The sequence below is a fragment of the Drosophila subobscura genome, chromosome O, assembly GCF_008121235.1.
Source record: "Drosophila subobscura isolate 14011-0131.10 chromosome O, UCBerk_Dsub_1.0, whole genome shotgun sequence".
Lineage (NCBI taxonomy): Eukaryota > Metazoa > Arthropoda > Insecta > Diptera > Drosophilidae > Drosophila > Drosophila subobscura.
The window spans coordinates 3,543,146-3,565,393 of NC_048533.1; the positions used below are offsets into that span (position 1 = coordinate 3,543,146).

At 37.4% G+C, this 22,248-nt stretch overlaps 2 protein-coding genes across 24 annotated transcripts in view; one reads left to right on the forward strand and one right to left on the reverse strand.

Annotated features, from left to right (window-relative positions):
• The first annotated feature begins 4,336 nt into the window (after positions 1-4,336).
• On the forward strand, positions 4,337-6,124 carry LOC117896377 (luciferin 4-monooxygenase-like). Its single transcript, XM_034804655.1, has 3 exons — positions 4,337-4,495; positions 4,550-5,067; positions 5,135-6,124. Exons 1-3 carry the CDS (start codon positions 4,352-4,354, stop codon positions 6,090-6,092), a joined length of 1,620 nt encoding a protein of 539 aa, XP_034660546.1. The 5' UTR covers positions 4,337-4,351; the 3' UTR covers positions 6,093-6,124.
• A 545-nt stretch (positions 6,125-6,669) lies between these two features.
• LOC117899722 (glutamate-gated chloride channel) overlaps positions 6,670-22,248 on the reverse strand; it is a 39,048-nt gene continuing 23,469 nt past the window's right edge. For 2 of the 23 annotated variants that reach the window (XM_034809943.1, XM_034809941.1), the window contains exons 5-13: positions 16,974-17,043; positions 16,610-16,846; positions 16,400-16,534; positions 13,458-13,610; positions 13,062-13,241; positions 11,698-11,803; positions 10,690-10,848; positions 9,620-9,736; positions 6,670-9,386 (exon numbers count right to left, since the gene is read on the reverse strand). In XM_034809943.1, the coding sequence (XP_034665834.1) occupies positions 9,377-9,386; positions 9,620-9,736; positions 10,690-10,848; positions 11,698-11,803; positions 13,062-13,241; positions 13,458-13,610; positions 16,400-16,534; positions 16,610-16,846; positions 16,974-17,043 (1,167 nt within the window). In that variant the 3' untranslated portion in view covers positions 6,670-9,376. Of the gene's footprint in view, positions 9,737-10,689; positions 10,849-11,696; positions 11,804-13,061; positions 13,242-13,457; positions 13,611-16,399; positions 16,535-16,609; positions 16,847-16,973; positions 17,044-18,957; positions 19,029-20,624; positions 20,693-22,248 lie in introns of all 23 variants that reach the window. The other 21 variants (XM_034809946.1, XM_034809959.1, XM_034809954.1 and 18 more) reach the window with 21 other exon arrangements.

Genomic DNA, 22,248 nt, shown 5'->3' on the forward strand with positions numbered 1-22,248 from the left:
GTGAACATGTACTCATCATTGCTCCCCACTGTACTTTGTGGGGTCGGAAACGCTTCCTTCTGTGTGTTAAATCTTCTCCCCACAAATACAATATACCCTTTTTATACCCGGTACTCGAAGAGTAAATAGGGTATATTGTATTTGTGCACAAAGTGAATGTATGTAACGCACAGAAGGAAACGTTTCCGACCCCATAAAGTATATATATTCTTGATCAGCATCAATAGCCGAGTCGATTGAGCCATGTCTGTCTGTCCGTCCGTCCGTCTGTCCGTCTGTCCGTCTTGTTTGTCGGCTAGTTCTCAGAGACTATAAGAGCTAGAGCCACCAAATTTTGGCTCCAGACTGCTGTATGCTCACACTGAAACCAGTGTATTTCAAAATGAGCCACGCCCCTTCCGCCTCCGCAAAGGGCGGAAACCTCCCAAATCGACAATTTTGAAGATAGCAGAAAACTAAAAACGCCATTCCGTAGGGAATGACCATATCTATCAGATCACCAATTGGGATCCGATTGGACCATTATTATAGCCAGAATGATTAATTTGCAGTAGCTAAACCCAGCAGCGCATCTTCTTCATCACCCCCCTTTTTACTGACAATTCCAGAGACCGATAATCAAAGTGCTAGACACAATAAATGTACATCCGATTTGCAAGTAGGAGAGCGAGTCATAATCCACCAACACCAAGAATCCAATTGTCTTTCCTATTCACTCATATAAGGAAAGAAGTACGAGAGAGCTCAGTCTTGTGTTGTTTTTACAGTTACTTTGCTATCTCACTCTCACACGAAAACCAGAGAAAAGCAAAAAGAAGAAACGGCGCATTATGATGGTTTCTGTATAACAAATCTTAAATGTAACTCCCTTTACAATTTCCGAGTCAAAAGTAGGAGAGCGAGCCAAAAGCCACCAACACCAAGAATCCAATTGTCTTTCCTATTCACTCATACAAGGCAAGAAGAACGCCAGAGTTCAGTCTCGCATTGTTTCGCCGTTACTATGCTCTTTCGCTCTCACACGAAAACCAGAAACAACCAAAAACGAAGAAACGGCGCATTATGATGGCTTCTGTATAACAAATCTTAAATGTAACTCTATTCAAAATTTCCACATTTTTTCTAAGCATTTTCCGAACGAGATCACGTGAAAGAAATCTTTTCCGGGACGATTTATTTCATTTTGATTCAAGCCTGCACTCTAGCAGCGCATCTTCTTCTTCTCTCCCCTTTTTACTGACAATTAGTCAAAAGCAAAGAGAGTTTCGGCTTGCACCAAATTCCAGAGACGGAAGGTCAAACTGCTCTATACAATAAATGTGCATTCGATTTGCAAAAAGAAGAAACAGCGCATTATGATGGTTTCTGTATAACAAATCTTAAATGTAACTCCCTTTACAATTTCCGAGTCAAAAGTAGGAGAGCGACTCATAATCCACCAACACCAAGAATCCAAGTGTATCTCCTATTCACTCATACAAGGCAAAAAGAACGACAGCTCAGTCTCGCAATCTTTCGCCGTTACTTTGCTCTCTCGCTCTCAATGTTTTCTTATTCTTTCTCCTCTTCACTTCCTCATTAGCTAAATGTAAAGAGAGCGCAAATCCCATGCAAAAACGTAGATTCACCCTACACTGATCTGGTCTGGTCGGCTAGCTCAAAAACCCAGAGAGCAGTAGGCCCAAGTGCACGTCACAATGTATGTGCATTAGATTTGAGAGTAGGGGAGCGCGGCCCAAGCCACCAACACCTACGCAGTTTACTTTTTTTGCAGCTTCCTCATCCCCACTCAGTAGTTAAAAATTTGTCAGCGCGTTCGGTCCGGTACGGATTCGGTCCGCGAAAAATCGAAAAAATCGGGTAAAATCGGGAAATTAAGGGAAAATTCGGGAAACTAAACGGGAAAAAGTATCGTGCAGTTTGTGCAGTGTACAACAACAAGTGTGTGTTAGTGAAATCAATAAAAAATCAAGATCATTTGCGGAGGAGCACAGCAGCGAGGCTAGAAGCAGATCGTCGATGGAAATATGCGGCAATATGTGAAAGTGAAGTGTGTGTTAGTGAAGTGAAATAAAATGTGGTGCAATGGTTGAACATTTTGTGGACAAAAAATGCGAGATCATATGCGAAATCTACGACAATATGTGAAAGTGAAGTGTGTGTTAGTGAAGTGCAGTGAAATATGGTGAAATGTTTGAACATTTTGTGGACAAAAATGCGAGATCAATTGTGAAATATGTGAAAGTGAAGTGTGTGTTAGTGAAATATGGTGAAATGGTTGAGCATTTAATGGGCAAAAAATGCGAGATCAATTGCGGAGGAGCACAACAAGGCTAAAAGCAGATCGGCGTTGGAAATATGCGGCAATATGTGAAAGTGAAGTGTTAAATGTTTTTTTTTTTTCGAACAAATGTATGTACATACATGCGTACAAAGAGCTAAAATGTTCTAAATTTGCACCAAGGGCTTGCAATGTGTGTGTGTGAAAATGTGCCAAAAAAGGCGTGAAGTTGTCCCCTCCCTTTACCGTGCAGTCATATAAAAGCGCAAGAAAAAAGAAGAGGCGCAAAAAGCAAAGAGAAGAGCGAGTGTCAGCGCTCTCATTTCAAGTGTCCCCTAATAGGGGGTGAGGCAACCCAATTCGTGCAAGTCTGACTCTCTCTCGTTGAGTGTGTGCGTACGAACATCCGTCCCAATGCCTCACCCTAAATTAATGTGCCCAAAATCTGTGCTCTTATTAGAATCTCTCGCTCGATCCCGTTACATTTATTTCGTTTCGTTCGTTTCGTCGTATCGTCGCGCGGGTTACGTATGCATGTGTGTAAAGAGGACAATAAGTGCTTCACGGCACATGCGAAAAGAAGAAGCGCAATGAGGAAAAGAAGAATGTAAAAGGCAAGTGAAAATTGATGTTTTATGTTTGCTTTACAGTTTATACTTTGTTTTCGCAAATGCTCGTATATTTTTCTCAGTGACGATCATTTTTTTCCTTTACTTATTTTTGTTTTGTTTATTGCCGTACCCTATGGCAAAAACAATTCTCCTTACACTTGCACCTCTCGATAAGTGAGTGTGGGTGCACGCAAAGGCAGTTTTTCTCTCCTTGCATAATTTTTATACCCGGTACTCGAAGAGTGAATAGGGTATTTTGTATTTGTGCACAAAGTGGATATACATATGTAACGAAGGACACGTTTCCGATCCCATAAAGTATACATATTCTTGATCAGCATCAATAGCCGCGTCGATTGAACCATGTCTGTCTGTCCGTCCGTCCGTCCGTATTGTTGAGCGCCTTGATCTCAGAGACCATAAAAGCTAGAGCCACTAAATGTTGCATCCAGCCTTCTGTATGCTCACACTGTTATAAGTGTATTTCAAAAATGAGCCCCGCCTCCTTAACAAAAACGCCATTCCGTAGGGTATGACCATATCTATCAGATCACCAAAATGGGATCCGATTGGATCATTATTATAGCCACAATGGAGAAATTAATTTTCAGTGGCCAAACCCACCCCGTCCCGCAGCATTCACACTCTGTTTCGCGCTGTTTATGGCCTCTGCCCCTGACACATCTCTGCCGCTGCCTCTGCCTCTGCCGCTGCCGCTGCCTCTGCCTAAACTCTGCAGTGTGTGTCTATAGGGGAGGGTGGCGAGCTAAAGGAGCGTGTTGGCGTGAGCAGTGTTGTTGATGTAGATGACAGATGAAGAAAAAATGTAAAATTTGACAAATAACCGCTAAAGTGCAGATGTAGTACTGAGTGCCGGGTATAAAAGTTGTGACGCGTAAGAAGCGTCTCACACGTCCCTTCTCGTTACTCTTCGAGTACCGGGTATAAAAAAATCAAAAGCTTTATATGCTTACAAGAGTTCTGACCTTTCCAATTTGACCTTTCGAAGCATCGTAATTTTATAGATAACACTCAGAGCGTTTCAACGGCAGAGATTGGACCGTCATTCTCCCACAAGAAAGATATCTAGACCCATGGTGCAGTTACGTATGAAATGATACAGCAGAAAATTTGACTATCTGACATGTAACGAAGTGTTATTCTTATGATAAGCAATTGCAAATGAGCCCCTGACTTGTTTTTATGTGTATTAACTCGGATTTATCTTCAAATTTTCCATACCCAGAATATTTGGGTGTGATGTTAACTTTGCAAACAGAAATGGTGAAAGAAGAGAAGAAGCCTTGACTTTGGACCGTCATCTTATCTTCCATTTCACAAAATTGCAATCTTTATTAGAATATCTTTTGTTTTTGCTATTATTTTGGTATATAAGAACGAGGGCACTCGGAAATTAGGAACAGTTTGAAAAGATTGAAAGTCAAGAAAAGTGCACGAAATGCTTTACGTACCAGCAACTTCGTACGATAAAGATCTAAAGATTTGGAGTGGCGATGAAATCAAAGAATACTTTGCGCCGAACCTATCCATTGGGGAGATTATTTTCCATGAAATGCGCAGGCATCCAAAGCTGATTGCTCAAGTAAGTTTCGATATCCATCCAACATCAAGGGATACATACATTTGTGCCTTCCAGATATCCACCACTGAGGAGACAATCCTCACCCGCGAAGAGCTCCACTCGAATGCGATGCATGTAGCCTCGTATATGCGATCGAGGGGTCTACTCCAGTCGGATATAGTGGGGATTATAGCCAGGAATACCACCCACATCCCTGCCGTCGCTTATGGCTGCTTCTTCAATGGCATCGCTTTCCACTCCCTGAACATCGCCTACGATCGGGGTACCATCGAGAAGCTTTTCTCCATCACACGGCCACGGATCATCTTTTGCGACGGAGATGAGTACGAGAAAGTGAGAGAAGCCACTCAGCACCTGGAGAATGTGGAGATCGCTACGATGCGGAACCATCCAGAGGGAGGATCGACTCCCATCCAGCAGATACTCTCATCCCCCATCGAGGATAACTTTCTGCCCGTGCGACTGGAGCAGGGCATCGATCAGACTCTGGCAATACTCTGTTCCTCGGGCACCACAGGCACCCCCAAGGCGGTGACTCTAACAAACAGTCGAAAAATACTCGCCGGCTGCCAGTGAGTAGCATTTAGATGCAATCTCTCAGATATCTATCTATCTATCAATCCCTTCGTTCATCTGCAGTTCCCTAACTACCTCGGATGTTCAGTATACCTACAGCAGCCTCGACTGGATTTCTGGTGTCTTGACAACCATTACATCGGGAGTCTATAGCACTACAAGAATTATCACAGATAATGTTTACGATCCTGTGTACTTGTTGCGGCTCATAGAGGACCGCAAGATCACATGGACACTGCAGGCGCCCTCCCACATGGCTATGATGGTAAATTGTCCGGAGTTCGAGTCCACAGACTTCTCGAGCATCAGGTATTTCTTATTTGGAGGTGGTCGCGCTTCAGTAGAGACGCAGAAGCTCATTAGAAGTCGCCTGAGCAGAGATGGTCTCATTTTCATGTATGGATTGACGGAATTAGGGGCCATGGCCACCATGAACGTTCATTTTGATGAGAAGCCCAACTCTGTGGGTAGGCTGCTCAGTGGCTTGAAGGCTAAGATAGTCTCTGAAGAGGGAGAATCTCTGGATCCCGATGAGCTCGGAGAGGTGTGCATCCGCAACGGCCAGCATTGGGCAGGATACTATGGAAATCAGCAGGAGACTCGAAAGATTCGCGACCCTCAGTTGTGGTTCCACACTGGAGACCTCGGTTACATGGATTATGATGGCTTCCTGTATATTGTGGAACGGAAAAAGGACATGCTAAAGTATCTGGGAATGATGTACTATCCGAATGATATCGAAACGATCATCTCTGAGATGCCAGAAGTTGCTGAGGTTTGTGTTTTTGGTGTCTGGGACCAAGTTAATGGAGATGAGGCCGTCGCTGCTGTCGTCAAGAGGCAGGGAAAAGAACTGAAAGCCCAGGACATTGTGGATTACGTGAGAGATCATACGGAAGTCAAGTACAAGCAGTTGAATGGCGGGGCAATCATCATGGAGGAACTGAAGCGCAGTCCCAATGGCAAAACTAATCGAATAGCCACCAAAGAGTACTTTTTGAATATCAAAGGAAGGCAATAGATGGGGAAATTTTATGGTTTTTACTTTTTACTCAAAAGAAAACTCATTGTTGAATTTTTCTTTCATATTTCTTTTGTTTTCTTTTTTATTTATAAACATTTCACAAACATCTTTTATTCTTTTGGGGGGGTTTTACACAATTTTTTGGCTTTTCTTTTCGGTTTTATTTTGCATTTTTTATTTTCTTTTGCGTTTCTTTTCGGGTCGACAACAATTATTTTCAACTATTTTTGGTTGTTTTTTGTATAATTATTCTACTGATTTCATTCGCCAGGCCTTTGCTTTGGTTTGATTTGCTTTACTTTTTCGGTTTACTGTTTAACTTTTTCTCCCACTGACTTTTCCTACGATTTGGTTGTAACTAGTTACCTGGATTTTCCTTGGTTATGCGCTAGAGCAAAATTCATGTTTTCCGATCTTAAGACTACATTTGTGTGTATGAGTTTTCTTGGTGTAGTTTTTCTTATACAATTTGTTGCTATAATTTTGGCTGTGAGTGTGTACTGTGCGCTTTCGTCCACTTATAGCTCTATAAAGTAAGGTGATTTTTTCTTCTGCTTCTGATTGGTGTTTTTTGTTGTTTGTAGTTATTTACATTTCTTCTTTAGATACAATATCTTTTTTTCTGTCTTTTGATTGTTAGAGAACTTCGGCCGAGAAATTCTTTGCTGGAAGATATGTGTCATGATCTTTATCTAATGTTTTTCGCTTGGGTTCTTGTGCAGAGATTAGATTCGTTTTCGATTTTAGTGTTGCAAAGATTAAACATTTTGTGTACAGGAACAGGAGTGTTGGGTAGTGTCGATTGGTGTGTGAATGAGTTGCCTTCAGTGGTAGTTTTTCTTCTTTCTTTTAGTATTGTTAATGCCTTTTTCCTTAAGATCTAAAACCATACATTAATCTTATCATCTAAACATTTCTTCTGTCTGTTAATTCCCATTTTTGTTACACCACCTAATGCTCAAAACTTCCAAGTCTAAAGTTGTCTCATGTGTCTATCGTATTTACAATCTGTGCTATCGATTGGACTGCCATGCTGCTGAACAATTTGCCTATAGAAATAAATGATAATTGACAAAATCCGAAGAATCGACTAAACTGAAAGCAGCACACAACCAAAGTACCTTTATATGCCCCTCAATTCATGGAACCCCCGCTATAAATAAATGCCTAATTGTTCTTCTTGCTTATTTCGATCGATATATTATCGATAACATTGTGTGTTTTTTGTCGTGTTCTTCTTCTAGTATTTTCTGCTATTCTTCTCCTTCTGCCTATTTCTTGCTTCAACATTTATATGCTCACATTTAAAAACCCTGTATGTTCAATAGCTTTTTCATTTACATTACCAACTATCGCTTTAGTTATCGTTTATTGATCTTCTTCGCTAGCTTGCTATAGCTTTTCATTTACATTACAAATATCGCCATATTGTAATCGTTATCGCTATAGTCATCGTTCATCATTTTATCGTTAATCGTTAATAGCGCTTCGTGTTCGATATTCTTTCGACTAATGTTTTTTGGCACAACTTTTACAACATGAATGTTTATCTATCAATTTGTTATCGATTTACCGAAAAAGATCGCCGATCGATATTTATCGATCTATCAGTTTATTTAGAATTTTCTTTTACATTTAAGTTTTGTGTATGCCTATGATTTTGAATGACAACAATTATTATGCATGGGTGCCCTTTTCTGTGTAGTGTTTTTTTAAATATTAGCATAAGTTTTTAATTTTTGATTTTCATTTTTGGTTTTCCTTAGTAATTTTCTAATTTCTCTTCTTACCTTTTATTTATCGAAATGATATTAAAAGCAAAAGTTCAAAGTGATCGAAAAGCATTTCCAAAGAACTTAGGAATAAAGTAAAAGACAAAACGAGCTTAAAAAATAACAAATATTCATAAGAACTACAAAAATTACAAAAAAATTCGATTTTAGTTGAAATATTTTATGTGTCTAACTGGTTTTTTTGTTTTGGTTGTTGTTATTGTTGCTATGTAGAATTCAGTTAGTACTTTTGTTAGTATTTTTTGGCTAAAAGTTAAAGCTGTTAGTGCATCAAAAGGGGCGAGGGGGGATGTCTTGGAAGTGTTTTATTCGTATGAAAAAAGGCACTTAAATAACCAAAAAAATTTGGTTTAATTTTTTGGATTATTGGCAAAGAACTCTCTATATGGTGGTGGCTCTATATATCGGTTATCGAACCGATTCGATATTCGATTACGTATTTGTATTGTCTGTTTAATTGGTTTTAGTTGTTATTTATTTTTATTAGTAACTCTACTTAAGGAAAACGGGGAAGTAAACTATAGCTAAAAGGAGCCGCTGGGACCCAGAATACAGAAGGGAAAATGTAATAAAAGGCTAGTGTTTAAATCAAATTAGAATTCAGGATAACGAGTACTCCCATAATATTTTTCATAGTATTAAATATTGTAAAACTACTTTAACAAATGCTCAAAACTCGAAAGCAGGCTTCAAAGTATAGTTCTAGGAGTTCTATGAAAAAGGATGCAAAAATACCCACCATATGAACCATTTTCTCTTAGTTTGGCCTTAAAATAAACATACTTCTTGGTTATACTTTTTTCATTGTGTGCTTTGCAGAGGATTTTCTTCGTACGATTGTTTTATTCGATATCTTCTTTTCGATGAATGAACATATAATTTTATTGGATTTTTTACCTAGAGTTGTTCGTTTAGCTTCCGCTTCGGGTTTATCGACTAAACTTAGTAAATATCTACACAATGCTCTTTATACAATTCGAATTTGTTTTTAAACTAGAGATTTGTTTTGGTTGTTTTGGTTGTTTCGCTTAAAACTTATTCGTATTCATTCGTATGTACAAAAGATGGTCGATGGTTCGACCTCTGATCCTTGGATTTACGATTTAGGGCTAAACTTATCAAATTTTGTTTTTAAGTACAAATCAATTGTGTCATTGTTTAATTTGTTTTTTGTTTTTAAATTTATTTTGAACTAGTCTAACTCAAACAATTGTTGTGTAGGTGTGTGTCGTGTTTGTGTGTTGTTTTTTCTATTATTATTAATAACATTAACTACTATGCAGTCACACTTTTGGATCATCAATTGAGCTTAAGAATTAATTTTAAATAATCATCATTCCAACGTCATTCGAATTATCATTTTAATCTTTAATGGAAGTGCCTTGAAGCCTTGCCTATAACTCTGTTCTGTTTCTGTACTTTGGGGGAATGCGCCCCTCGTTCTCTCTCTCTCTCTTGTTTTGGATTCTACATAGCCGTTCGCGGTCCTTAGAAGGTCCTTTTTATTTGAGGTTCAACAAATCATTTGGAAAACACAAAACGCAACACAAAAAGAGCATGAAAATGAATCCAAATGGGAACCAAAAGTTTGTGGAAAGAATGGAAAAAGAATTGAAAGAATAGGTTAGTACAATCCTTTCCCATGTGTGTTCGGTTACATTTGCTGTTCATTTTTTTAAGCTTATAGGTTTTTTTTAAGTATTAAATTTAAGTATTGGCAACGGCATTTACTCATCCTCCTCCTCCCTGAAGAGATATGTGCTCCAGTAGACCAAGTTGAAGAGGGCAAAGACCAGCGGGAAGGTGATCCGTGATATTACATCGATTCTCTTCGATCTAGAACATTGTCTTTGGATAAATATTCAACAAGTACGAAGAAAATATATATTAATTGATCATCTAAAGATTGGCTTTTTGATTTGATTTGTGATTACTTTTTTTTCGGTTTTTCGGTATTTTTTCTTGGTTTTTTGTTTCCAAATTTTTCAGTTTCAAATTTTCATTTCTCATTTCAAAATTTGTGTCTTTTGGCAAAATAATTTGTTTGTTTTAAAAATGTTTGTGAGGCGGCGAGGTGGGGCGCGTGTGACGTGCTGGAAAATTATAAGTGCAAGGGGTGTGGTGAGGGGTGGTATCTACAGAGGGGTTGGGAGGGGGTTGTGGGTCGGGATGGAAAGGGGGGTTGTATCTACAACACAACATTCGATTGATTGATTTTCAAAACAAACAAATCACACACAAGAAATTATTTCAAAAGGCACAAAAGCAATACAATTTTCACTTTTTAGTAATAAAAAAATAATACCATTTTTTAGTTTAAATTTAAAAAAATAATTTGTATGTCAAATTTCAAACTTTTGTTATTTTTTGTATTCGTAAAATCCTTTTTTTGTTTTTACAAACTTTTTTTTTACTTCACTTGTTTTTTTTCTTCTTTTAATTTTGGCAACATAAATGATCAGCGAGCAAAAAACTGAAGTTGTTTTTAACAAACGGCAAGCAAGCGGCAGATTTTTCGGGTGTTTTTTTTCACAGGAGAGTCGGAATCAATGAGAGAGAGACTGTTTGAGAGATTGTTTTTGTTTGATGTGATAGCAAAAAAGTCAACAAGAGTTAGTGAAAAGAGAATATAATAGAGAATAGTAGTAGTACACATGTTCACAACATCAAAAAGTAAATCCATCAACTACTATATGCACAACACACAGATAGAACTAAAGTATATTTCAAGAGATCTACTAGGCACCCCGCCACTACCCCATTGCTTAGGGGCAGGGGGCGGTGCCTTGTATCTCAGTTACCTTGTGGGAAATTTCGATAGCCAAGTCTTGCAGCAATTGGGTCGCTTGGGTGCCTGCATGTGCACCTCGCACTGGAGACGCTTCTCGAGGGCCAGAGGATCGCCGGGATGGCGCACCAGCGGTTTCTGTTGGCCGACACCGCGTTGAAATTGCGATGCCGTTTGACATGAAACAAATGAGGGGTACGATGGTGGTACGATGGTGGTTCGATGAGTTGGTTGGTTGGTTCGAGCAGGTTGGCAGGTGTTTCAGTGGGTGGTGGTGGTGTTTCAGGTGGGCAGGGCATGTGCGTAAATTTCATTTAATTTTCATTTTCATTGCAATATTTCCAATTCAATTCCCGGTCGAGTAGTGGTTTTGCGATGATACGGTGGATGGGTTTTGCATTTATTTTGTTTGGTTGTTGTTGTATATTTGTGTTGTGGTACACGTTGGGAAAAAGTTTTTGGTTGTTGTTGTTTTTGTGGTGGTAATAAAGAAAGAGGCAAGTATAAAAGAAAATAGTTGTTTTAATAGTTTTATCATAACAATTTGTTTTGAGTTTTAAGCCAATTCGACGTATTGATGTTTGTTGTTTCGAAAGGAAAAAACAAATGATAGCAGAGAGAAATATAAGTCCCGTAGTAGGGGGCTTCCTTAATAGACGCCTAGGCGTTGGTATCCTATATATTAAAAAAACGGACATGGATGGATGCTTTTCTACCCAAAATAACAGACAATGCGGTGTCAATAATTCTTGTTTACATTTTCTGCTATTTTTATCTTTTTTTCTGTAATTTTATTAGTTTTTTTCTATATTTGCTTATCTCTATTTCTTGCTTTTAGTTTATTCTTTCTATTATTTCTATCTATCTATTATCTTCCGATCGTTTAAAGTTTTTCTGGTAGTTTTCTATATTTTCTAGCCTCATCCGTTATTTTTCTGTATTTCTTACAATGTTCTACTTGTTTCTGGTAGTTATAGAAATATGATTTTTTAGAGAGATAGTATATCAAGAGTTAAGTACCATTGCGAAGGTTGCATTGCTATCTGTATCAAGCAGATCTGAAGCGGCGTCCAGGGAGGCCTGCTCCAGATCTCGGCGCTTCTTTTTCATATTCTCCTTATGCATGTCTGCGGCCCGATCCGTATATACCATATCGTAGGATATATAATGTTGCATGTTGTGATGGACAGATGTTTACAAGAATTTATATGTTCCACAAAAGAGTGTCGGGTATTTTCGATGGTGTTTTTTATACAGTTTTATATGCATTTTAATACACACACACACACAAAGTACAGTTAGACAGCGACAGTTAGAGTGTTTTAAGGCGAGACAGAGACAGACAGAAAGAGAAAGACAGAGAGAGATAGTCACACAATACAGAAAGAATAACACGTTTAAAGATTCGTAACAAGTTTCCATCAAAGAAATTTGAAAAGATTTAAGAAAATAATTATATGAATTTCGTATTTTACCACACACATTATTTTTATAGTTTATACAAAATGTATTTCGTTTTTATTTATATTTACAAGCATTTATTGTTTTTGTTTTTGTGATACAACATTGAAGAACCGAACAGAAAGCAAAATTCATCGGGTTGTTTTTTTTCCAAACGCGTTTATTTCGTGGGTTTTTTTGAACATGTTTCGTGTGGATGGATGGATCATAGGGTATAGTTATAGGGTATTTTGTATAAGGATTGATGTGTCGGTGGGTGGGTTTATGGATGTATGGTTTTTGGGCGCGGAATGAAAGTAAGAGAGTAAAACAGAAAGCTTGGATTAGTATAGATTCACACGTAGAACATCAGTTTGTTGTGGTTAGATATCAAACAGATGAAAATTAAGTGAAACGAAAAATAGTACACATATCGAAAGTTCTACGACTAAACATTTTGGTTCAGATATTTTAAGATTATATATAGACATTGACATATATGTGGGGCAGAGGGGCGTCGTTCGGCTCCTGCCCTGAGTGTGTAAGAGAAGGCAGTGTATTAGTGTGTTAAGCGGTCCACTGGTTTTGTGAGTGTGTGAGGCGTTTATAGTCAGTTCAGGCGCCAGAGATGTGTTGTTTGCTTCAAGTACAGAATCGAAAACACACACAGAGTTCTGTGTTTTCTTCAAGTCAATCGATAGACAGAGAGGTTGTTGGTTGTGTGACTGGTAACTGGTTCTTGTATTTACACTTAACGGCAGACATATACATATACACATTATGCGTATATGTTATATAGGTAGTAGTAGTGGTATTTGGTATTACATATTTCACTCGAGTTACAATAAAAAGCAACAGTCAAAAATAGTAGTAAAAAAAGGAAAAAACACCATCGATTAATTAACATTTATAAGGTTGTTAAGAAGCATATCAAATCTCAATTACTAGCTTTATTCGAACCTGAACGGGATGCATAGTTCACTAAGGCAAACTCAAGCAATGCCCCGAACACGAAGGTCAAACAGACGCCGGTCCATACGTCAATCGCCTTCGTATAGGATACTGGTGGCAGTGATGCATTAATGCCCGATGTTTGTGTTGCCATGGTCAAAAGAGTGGTGACACCTGCCAGAAAGAGAAATTCAATTAATCGCAAGGATGCTCGAAACAGTTTCATAAATTAGAGAAAAGAGAATATTTTGTAGATCAAAGAGAGAGAGAGAGAGTGATCGAACATGTTGGTTGCTCGATAATTCCCAATGCAGTTGGCAGGATTTAATTCGATTCGTTTCGACTGTAGAGTATCCTGGTAATCTTTTTTCGAGTTTTTCTTTTACTCACCCAATGACACACGCGCTGGCACTGCGCCTTGATCCAGCCAAAATGATACCCATGATACAATGACCAACATACAGCATGGTATATAAATTTGTATTAAGTAATATGAGAATTCTCGCTTGAATAGTAGATCGACTTTGAGGCAACTGTATTCACCTATGAGTATACAAGGTATATAAAACTGTGTCAAACTCAAAATCTAATTGGGAAGGATGTCTTTTAAAAAGTGGTTTTCTTTTGCTTCGTTTTCGTTTTCGTATTCGTATTCGCATTTTTGGTTTCACATATAGTACACACACAGACAGATAGATAGTTTAGTTAGTGGATATCCAATATATTTTACAATAATTAAAGATTTTGACAGAGAGAGAGAAGAAACATAAAAATTGTGTATTGCTTTCTAACAAATTTTGCCAAGAGAAAGAAATCAAACAAAAAAAATCACACACTTATTATAGAAGAATTTTGCGTTTGTTTTTTTGTCTGTACAGAAAATGGTTGGAGGGAGTGGGGAAAAAGAAAATGCAGTGGCAGAGTGGGGAGTACGGGAGCAGTGGTGGTGGTGGTGTGGTACTGTATTTACAGAAAAAACCGAGAAGCTGGTAGGGAGACACACAGAGAGTGGAAAATTATAAAATCAAAAGAAAAAATTGCATCATAGGCAAAAAGTAGATCCAACAGCAATTTAAATTTTCTGACTGTTTTTTTTCTTTTTGTTTTTTTTTTGCACAACAAAAATCTTAACGGAAATGAAGTCTTCGACGTTCGATGTTCGAATTTCCATTCTCTCTACACTTCCTGGCACGCCCATCGAGCACGGTAGCACGCCCCCAGTGGGCACTGCCCCAGCCCCTTTGTTGTATGCTTCATTTCCGTTAATTTGTTGGCAAATGCGTTCCATACTCTTCAAGACAAAGGTGTTTTATTATTTGAAAACATTCTCATATTTTTCCCTTGATACTTTTGGGAAATTTTGTTCATTGTGATTCGTAGTTTTAGTTGATTGTAATTTCTCTCTGTTTATTTTTTGTGTGTGTGTTCCCTTTTCAGATATGCTTGCAAGCGTTTGCTGGGCTGCGTGTGTGGTTCTGGGTTTCTGGGTTTTCGAGGTTATCTAGAACAAATATATTTCGTTGCACATCCTGGCACATCTGGCACATTTCGCACTGTGGCTTTTGGCTTTGCCTTGGTTCTGTTTCGGTTTGGGCTTTCTCATCAATAAAACGAAACAGCCTCGCCCGCTCTGATTACAGCAGAAGCGCATTCGAATCGTACCTTAACACGAGCTCTCACACATTTCTTACTCCGCAAAAAAACGCTCATAGAAGATATAGAATTAAAAAACTTTATGTGAGCAAGTAACTGTCAATGCGACAGAGAAAGAGAAAGACAGAGAGAATTCTAAAATTGCAAAGAACACTACTGGCAACATCTATGTTAATAAATGTACGAGTATATCTTATATATAATATATCTTAAAGAATACTACGTATGTCATTGTTTTTTTTTTAGCTTAAAATAAGGGAGAAAATAGGATACATTCAGGCTTGTTCATGCCAACACGAACTTTGAGAATAGAAAATAACTTATAATAAATAAATAATAAATAACTTCTTTTTAGTATGAAGAAAGCTTAAAGACACTTTCTTGGATATTTAGAATGATGGGGATGATTATTTTGCATTGGACCAGAGCCCTGCATGAACACATAGACCAATATACCCAGGCGTGTATTAATACCTTTTGTATTTGTGCGAATAAGGGTTTTATGTAACGCATAGAAGGAAACGTTCCCGACCCCATAAAGTATATATATTTTGATCAGCATCAATAGCCGAGTCGATTGAGCCATGTCTATACTATATATATACACAGATATACTAAGAGAGTACCGGGTATAAAAGTTGTGACATGTAAGAAGCGTCTCACACGTCCTTTCTCATTGTAAGACTGATTTATGCAAGGCTCTCTATTAACTACCTCAAAAATAACTCTTCACGGATGGGTTATGATGGGAATGAAGGGCAGGCTACTAATTTGGTATGAACTTCTAAAATAAACTTCCTCTAAATGCTACTCTAACGTTTGAGGCGTTTCAGGTGCAGAGTTTTTCCTAAAATAAATACTGAAAATACTTGGGTAAACAAACTCAAATGAATCCATCCTCTACTCGTTGCATTTGAACTCTATTGCTCACACACACAGATGTTTTACCTCAGAACTTGTACAAAAAAAGAATCTCTTTGCATTCGTTGTTTGCAATGCATTCGTAGTACCTGCACATCATCGTTAGGATCATCATCATCATCGGGAACCATCTTCGATGTCTCTTTGTGCAAAGTTTAAACAACGTTGCAGACAATTTCCTCGATTAATTTAGTTTCCTTACGGCTTTTGTCGTACATTTTTGCTTCTTACATTTCATCCGTTTACTCTCCTGCCCTTCTGTGCTTCCTGAATAGTTAAAAACATTTATAGCGGGGGAGGAGGAAAAGCGCGCATGTGCTCATAAAAAGTAGCAAGGTAAATATTGCTTCGAGTACTCGTATCTGTGTTCCTGCAAGTGTATCTAAATGCGAGTGTAGAACGACTACTACGACTATGGAGAATGGACGTGTGTGTGTGCCTGTGTGAGTCGTAAAAACTTGCTGCTTATGGGATTCGATTCGATTCGGGATTGTCGAAAGCAGAGAGCAGAGCAGCAGCAAAACGATATGGAAATGTGTGCTATGAAGTGGTTATGAGGCTGTTTATACATTTTGAAACATTTACTGAAAAGGTTAAAAGGCATGCAACAAAAAGACAAGCTATGGAAAAGATAGATACGAGTAGATAGGCGAGTAGTAGAGAAGAAGTATTCGAGTAGAAGTAGAAGTAGAGTCGAAGAAAACGTTTCGAAGGCGGTAGAAGGAAGGAGAGAGGAGAGTGGAGGAACAGAGACGTACCCGTGTTGGTTTTACTGTTACAGTAATCAGTCAGAAACTTCTCCAAAGTGAAGCGAGGTAGGTGTAAATTCTTAACGACCTGCACCGGGTCACCCTCCTTCCAAAGGAACACCAAATCATTTGTGGTCCAGCCATCTGTTTGGGTTGGGTTATGAATGTGGTTAGAGGTGTTAGTTGGCCCGTTAGATACTGTATCGTTTCAACACTTACAACTGGCCATTCTCAATGAACATATCTGTCTATCCAATGGATATAGTTTGAGATTCATTGGACAAGCCAATGTCAGCGAGATACGTATACTGTACAGAACTGAACCGTTGGGAAATATGCGTATATACACATTGGGCATGATTATGTTGTGAAAATGTCCCTCCTTCTCGTTTGAGAAGAAAAGATCCGGCATCCAAACTCGGTTCGCCTCCGTCAGTGTGAGGTATTTGAGCCGACCTTTGAAAGATCGGATACAAAAATACAAAAATAGTATTAAAGAAAAATGATTTACACTTTAAAGAAAAAGGTTCATTTACGTTTTCTGTTATTTTGTGGGATTTTTTGGTATTCTTTTCCGACTTACCCTGAATATCGTCGAACTTTAGACGCTCATCCGTCCATTGCTCTCGGAATGTTAACTGAACACTGTACTCCTGAAGAATTCCAAGGATAATCGAGTCGAAGGGTGGTCGTTGGTTGGTTGGTGGTGAAGAAAAACTCTCATTAGTAACGGAAATCAAATGGGGGGCTGCTGCTTTTCATGGATAGATTTTTCGGTTCAATTCATTTTTCAACTACAATGCAAATTTTTCAATGGGAATTTTCTATGTGTTTCGAGTGGAGGAGGTTTTCAATTTCATTTAATTTTACTTGATTGGGGATTTCTTTATCTTTAAGCGAAGAATGCAATTTCTTTCTTTATTTTTTGTTTGGTTTGAATATGAAAAGAGGCAAGAGCAAGGCATGGCGAAATTTTTGGGGGGTTTTTTTTGGCATGTATATTAAATATATATATGTATATCTCCTTTATATAGTGTATATATATGTATATATATATGATTTTAAGGACCTCAGCATTTTGTTTCATGTCTGAATGCCTAGTAAACATGTCATAATGCAACAAAATGCGGGGCATGCCACGTGTTGCACAGGCAAAAAGTCAAGCAAAAAAGAGCAAACAGCAAGCATAAAGTAGGAGGTGGCAAGCGGAGTGAAAAGACAAAAGCAAAGGTGCCTTAAACATAGATTCATAGACATTTAAATATATCTAAATCATTCTTTAAAAAAATTATATTAAATATTATATGATTAATTTTTATTTATGGCTTAAAATCTAACTTAAAATTTAAATTTTCATGCGATGAAATCTTTGATTACTTTATTTAGTATTCCTAAGGAATTTTAATAGAAAACTAATTAAAACTCATGCGAAAAGTGGTCGAAAATGCCACACATCAAAGGATGGAACATTTTTGTAACTCAAAACTTGGGACTCTGAAACATAAAAGTGTATGGAAAAACACTGTTTGTTGGCCATAATGAGAGCTACTACCACTTCTGTTGTTGTTTGTCACTCGTAAAACTATCAAAAATTTTGACTGAAAACATTTTTACGTGAGTAAAAAATAATAATTATTACAAATATAATGGGGTATGGGGCTCTTTTAAATGTAATTTTCCTGTATTTCTGATCTCTTTGTTTTGTGTGGCAGCTGTCACTTTTTTGTTCCAGAGCAAAACTGCAGAGGATTGTTGGGTTGTGTGGAAAGGATTTGTGGCTCAATTTTCCGTTAAAATTCTGCATGTAAATACCTGTTTTTCATTTATGTATATTAAAGCAGTTTTGAAACCCTATATTCTTGTCAAAATTTAAATTTAAATGAAAACGAAACCGAAACCGAAATCGAAGGAAAATTATATTAAATGAGAGAGCGTGGGGGGTTTTCTTGTGGGTTTCAAAGATGGTTTAAGGTGAATGGCGGTGGCTGTATCTGTGGTGGTTGGTGGTTGGTTTCTCACTTAAATTTATGCTTAAACTATAGCTAATACTTAAACGTAGGTTTTTTTAGAAGTACTTTCGCTGGTATTTTGCTTGCATTTAATAGACAGAGTTCGATCTCTAGCATGTGGCATCGTTTGTGGCGGTGGTTGGAGAGAGAGACACAAAAGCGTTTAAGCAGGAGAGCCTCTGAGTCGAAAGAAACGTAAAAAAGAAAACCATAAATACATAATCGTATTTTGTACAATTAAAGATATACACGTATATTTTATACAATAATTAGATATAGTTTACAATTGAGTTTCTGTTTACGAAAAATGTACAAATATTCCATTCGGAGAGAGGCGCTGCCACTCATAGACATCCACAAATTATTGCAAATTTTCGGTATGTATTACGAGCACACACACACGCACACACGGCACACACATTGACAGACAGCGAAAGTGAGAGAAAGTAAGCGGCTTTTTGGGGTTGTGTGTGTGTGAGTGAGTTTGTAGCTGTTTGTAGTTTTTGTGGTTGTGTAGTTGTAGTTGTGGTTGTGCTCGATCCCTTGAGGCGGACTCACCATTTTGTAATCATCAATCTTCGATATGGATCGCAGGAACATGTTCACCTTCACCATTGTGGCCAAATTAGCTACAAAAATTCATCATCAATCATCGATCATCAATCAATCTGCCATCCTGAACCTGAACTTAGTTGGAATCTTAATTATACTTACAAACTAACTTTTAAGGCTTACAAGCTATTTATTTGATGAATTTTCATATGTGTGTGCACGAAATGTTATGGAAAATCAAAGGAAAACACACAGAAAAAACTCAACAAGAAAATCTGAAAATTTTAACAAAAATTTAATTGAATACTAAACCAAAAATATTCGAATAGAAGAAAAATGTCTGCATGGATCTCATTTTAAAAAAATGGAATATTCTGTATGTTATGTCGTATTTTTTTTGCTGGATTTTTAGTTTTCTTGCTAATTTGATTTTTAGTTCTAGATTCGATTTTTATTCATTCTATATTCTTTTATTTTTTATTTATGGTTGAAATTTTTGCATAGTTGTTCATTGCACTTTGAAGAATGCATGCCAGACATACATTTTCAATTTCGGTACTGATTTTAAGGGGTGGGGGGAAACCAACGCAAAAAACAAGGAACAACTATTTTCCATTGGATTACTTTGGGGAAAGAGTGAGGGTTTAGGGGGACGACACACACATACACAAAAGCACACACATCGACAAAAACAGGAACACACATTTTCACATTTTCATATCCATTGTTCCACTAAATATTTTGTACATACGAACATCAGCAAAAAAATGATAAATCAAATTAAGTAAATTTCGTCGAGAAAATAAATAGCAATATTTAATCCTCCACATAAATGCACATCTGTAGATCGCATTTTAATGATGAGTTCAATTTGGATACAAGATTAATTCAATATTAATTTAATAATTAACAATTAACATTACGATTTTTTATAGAGCTTTTTGTACAGAGAGACAGACAGAGAGAGAGAGAGAGAGCTGTAGAAATTAATTTTTAATCTAGGGATTATTTTATTTTATTTTTTGTTAAAAATTAAAAGAGATAGTAATAGATAGAGAGAGACAGATAGATTGAGAGAGAAAGATAGACAGCTAGTGAGTGACAGAAGGAGATAGCGAGAAATGTGTACAGGAAAGAGATCCAAAAAGACATTTTCGTTTTGCTTTGTATTTTTTACATTTTTGTTTGTTGTATAACTGTATAATGAAGAAAAGAAGAATAAAACTAATTCAATTACCAATGCAAACGGAAGAGAACTTTCTAATTTGAGAAAATGCAAATTGAAACAAAAACCAATGCGAGAGAGAATTTTGCTAAAAAAAACTTTCGTAAAAGGAACTGAAGGCGAAAATTTACAAAAAGGAAATCATCAAATGGACGAAAAATCAATTAATCACATCGATAGTCAAACATAGTTCATTGATATGTATTATAAGTAGATATAAATATAGAATATATTATAATATTAGATATTTTTTTTCTGTGGTGTCTTTTGTTTTTTTTATCCTAAGAGAGAAATAGAGCGGAGTACAAGAACAACAACGACAACAAGAACCCTATCACGTATCTCACGAGACGAAGGAGGTGGAGTTGAACAGGAGGAGGTCAAAGGGTCTGTCCTAAGATTTGCAGTTTAATGGTGGAGGATTAGACGCGGCGTGGGGGGCACTTACCATAGTCACATCATCGATTTTCGATATACTTCGTACGAATATGTTGACGCGTACAACGGCGGGACCATCTGGAGGGGTAGACGATACATATGGACAATACTTTTTTTTAAATTCGTTTTTTTTTGTTGTTTGGAAAAAATGGTTTTTATAAGCAACAGCTGTTGCGCCCAAGAAACTTAAAAAATGAACCAAAAAGAGAAAAACGAGATTTTATTTGAGGCGCCCCAGGCCAAAGGCAGGCAACACTTTTTTGTAGATTCTTTATTCGAGCGCAGGCAACACTTTTCCTTAGGCGGCCGCCTTCCCACTGTAATAAAGTTTTATTTTATGGCTTTTCTTTTTCTTTTCGCTTTTGCTTTGGCTTTTCTTTGGTGTTGTTGTTCTGTTCTCTTACATTCTACAGATACAAAGAAGTTAAAGCTATGCGTAAAGAGTACTTTTCTGCTGTATAAGCTAAGTTAAGCTAAGACTAAAATTGCTTTTGTTTTTCTTGTTTATGGAGTGGTGGCGGTGGTTTGTGACCTTCGAGGGGAGTGGGGGTTTTGACTCAAACTGGGGTGGTGGTGGGGTGGTGTGGCCTGGTGTTTAGGTGTGTGTGGAAATTAGCAAAAATACAAATGGAAATTCGTGTTTTGTGTATCGGAAAAAAAAACTGCTAATTTATATGCCTTAATAGTTGAATAGAGCTTTAAGCGTAGATATACAATATATACTCGGATATTTGTCATTTATATGTATGTATTTCAGTGAGTGTGTGTTTGTGTGTTGGAGTGTGAGTGTCTGTGCTAGTTTTGCAAATATTTATGATGCTTTTACATTATTAATGATGTCATTGGATGTCACTGCTGTTGCTGCTGCTGTGGCAAAAGTCAACACAAAATGAACTGGAAATCAGGAACAACTTTATTCGTAATTAAATTAACAAAAAAAACAACGAACTGCAATGCAAAAAATGAACTCTTGCAAAAACGTTGCGCATCGTTTTGTAATTCAAGGGGGCGGGTAGGATAATCGATTTTAAATGTCCAATAAATGGTTTGTGTGAATGGGGGAGAAAAAAACACATACAAAATATATGGAAAGAAATGAGCGTGAAGGACACAATTTGCACTTGCTATATGAGGAGGCAGCCACCTCGAGTGGCCAACACTTGAATGTAGTTATTGAACTAAATTAAAAATTGGGAAACAAACAAACGATTGATTTGCTGGGTCTCTAGAGCCCAGCAGAACAACATGAACGCAAAGGATAACGTACATACAGGAAGGTACAGAAAGACTTGTACAAGAAAATCGGCCATAAAAAAGTGGCAAAAAAATCAAACTCAATATGTGGGCTGGTAGGGAATATATGTATGTATGTATTTATACGCATAGAGGAGAAAGAGATAACAAAAACAAATGTAAGAGTGTGAGTGGGTGTGATTGTGGGTGTGTGTTTGTGTGAGGCAGGAGCATTTCTAGATGAGATTTGGCAGAGTAAAAGACAGAGACAGATAAAGACAGTGAAAGAGGAGTGTGATTTGGGGAAGTTGGAGGATTATCGAATCTCTATCCAATGTTTTTTGATCGAATTCTGTTTTCGAATGATAGTACTGGCTTCTTGCTAGTTTTTTTTGCTTGCT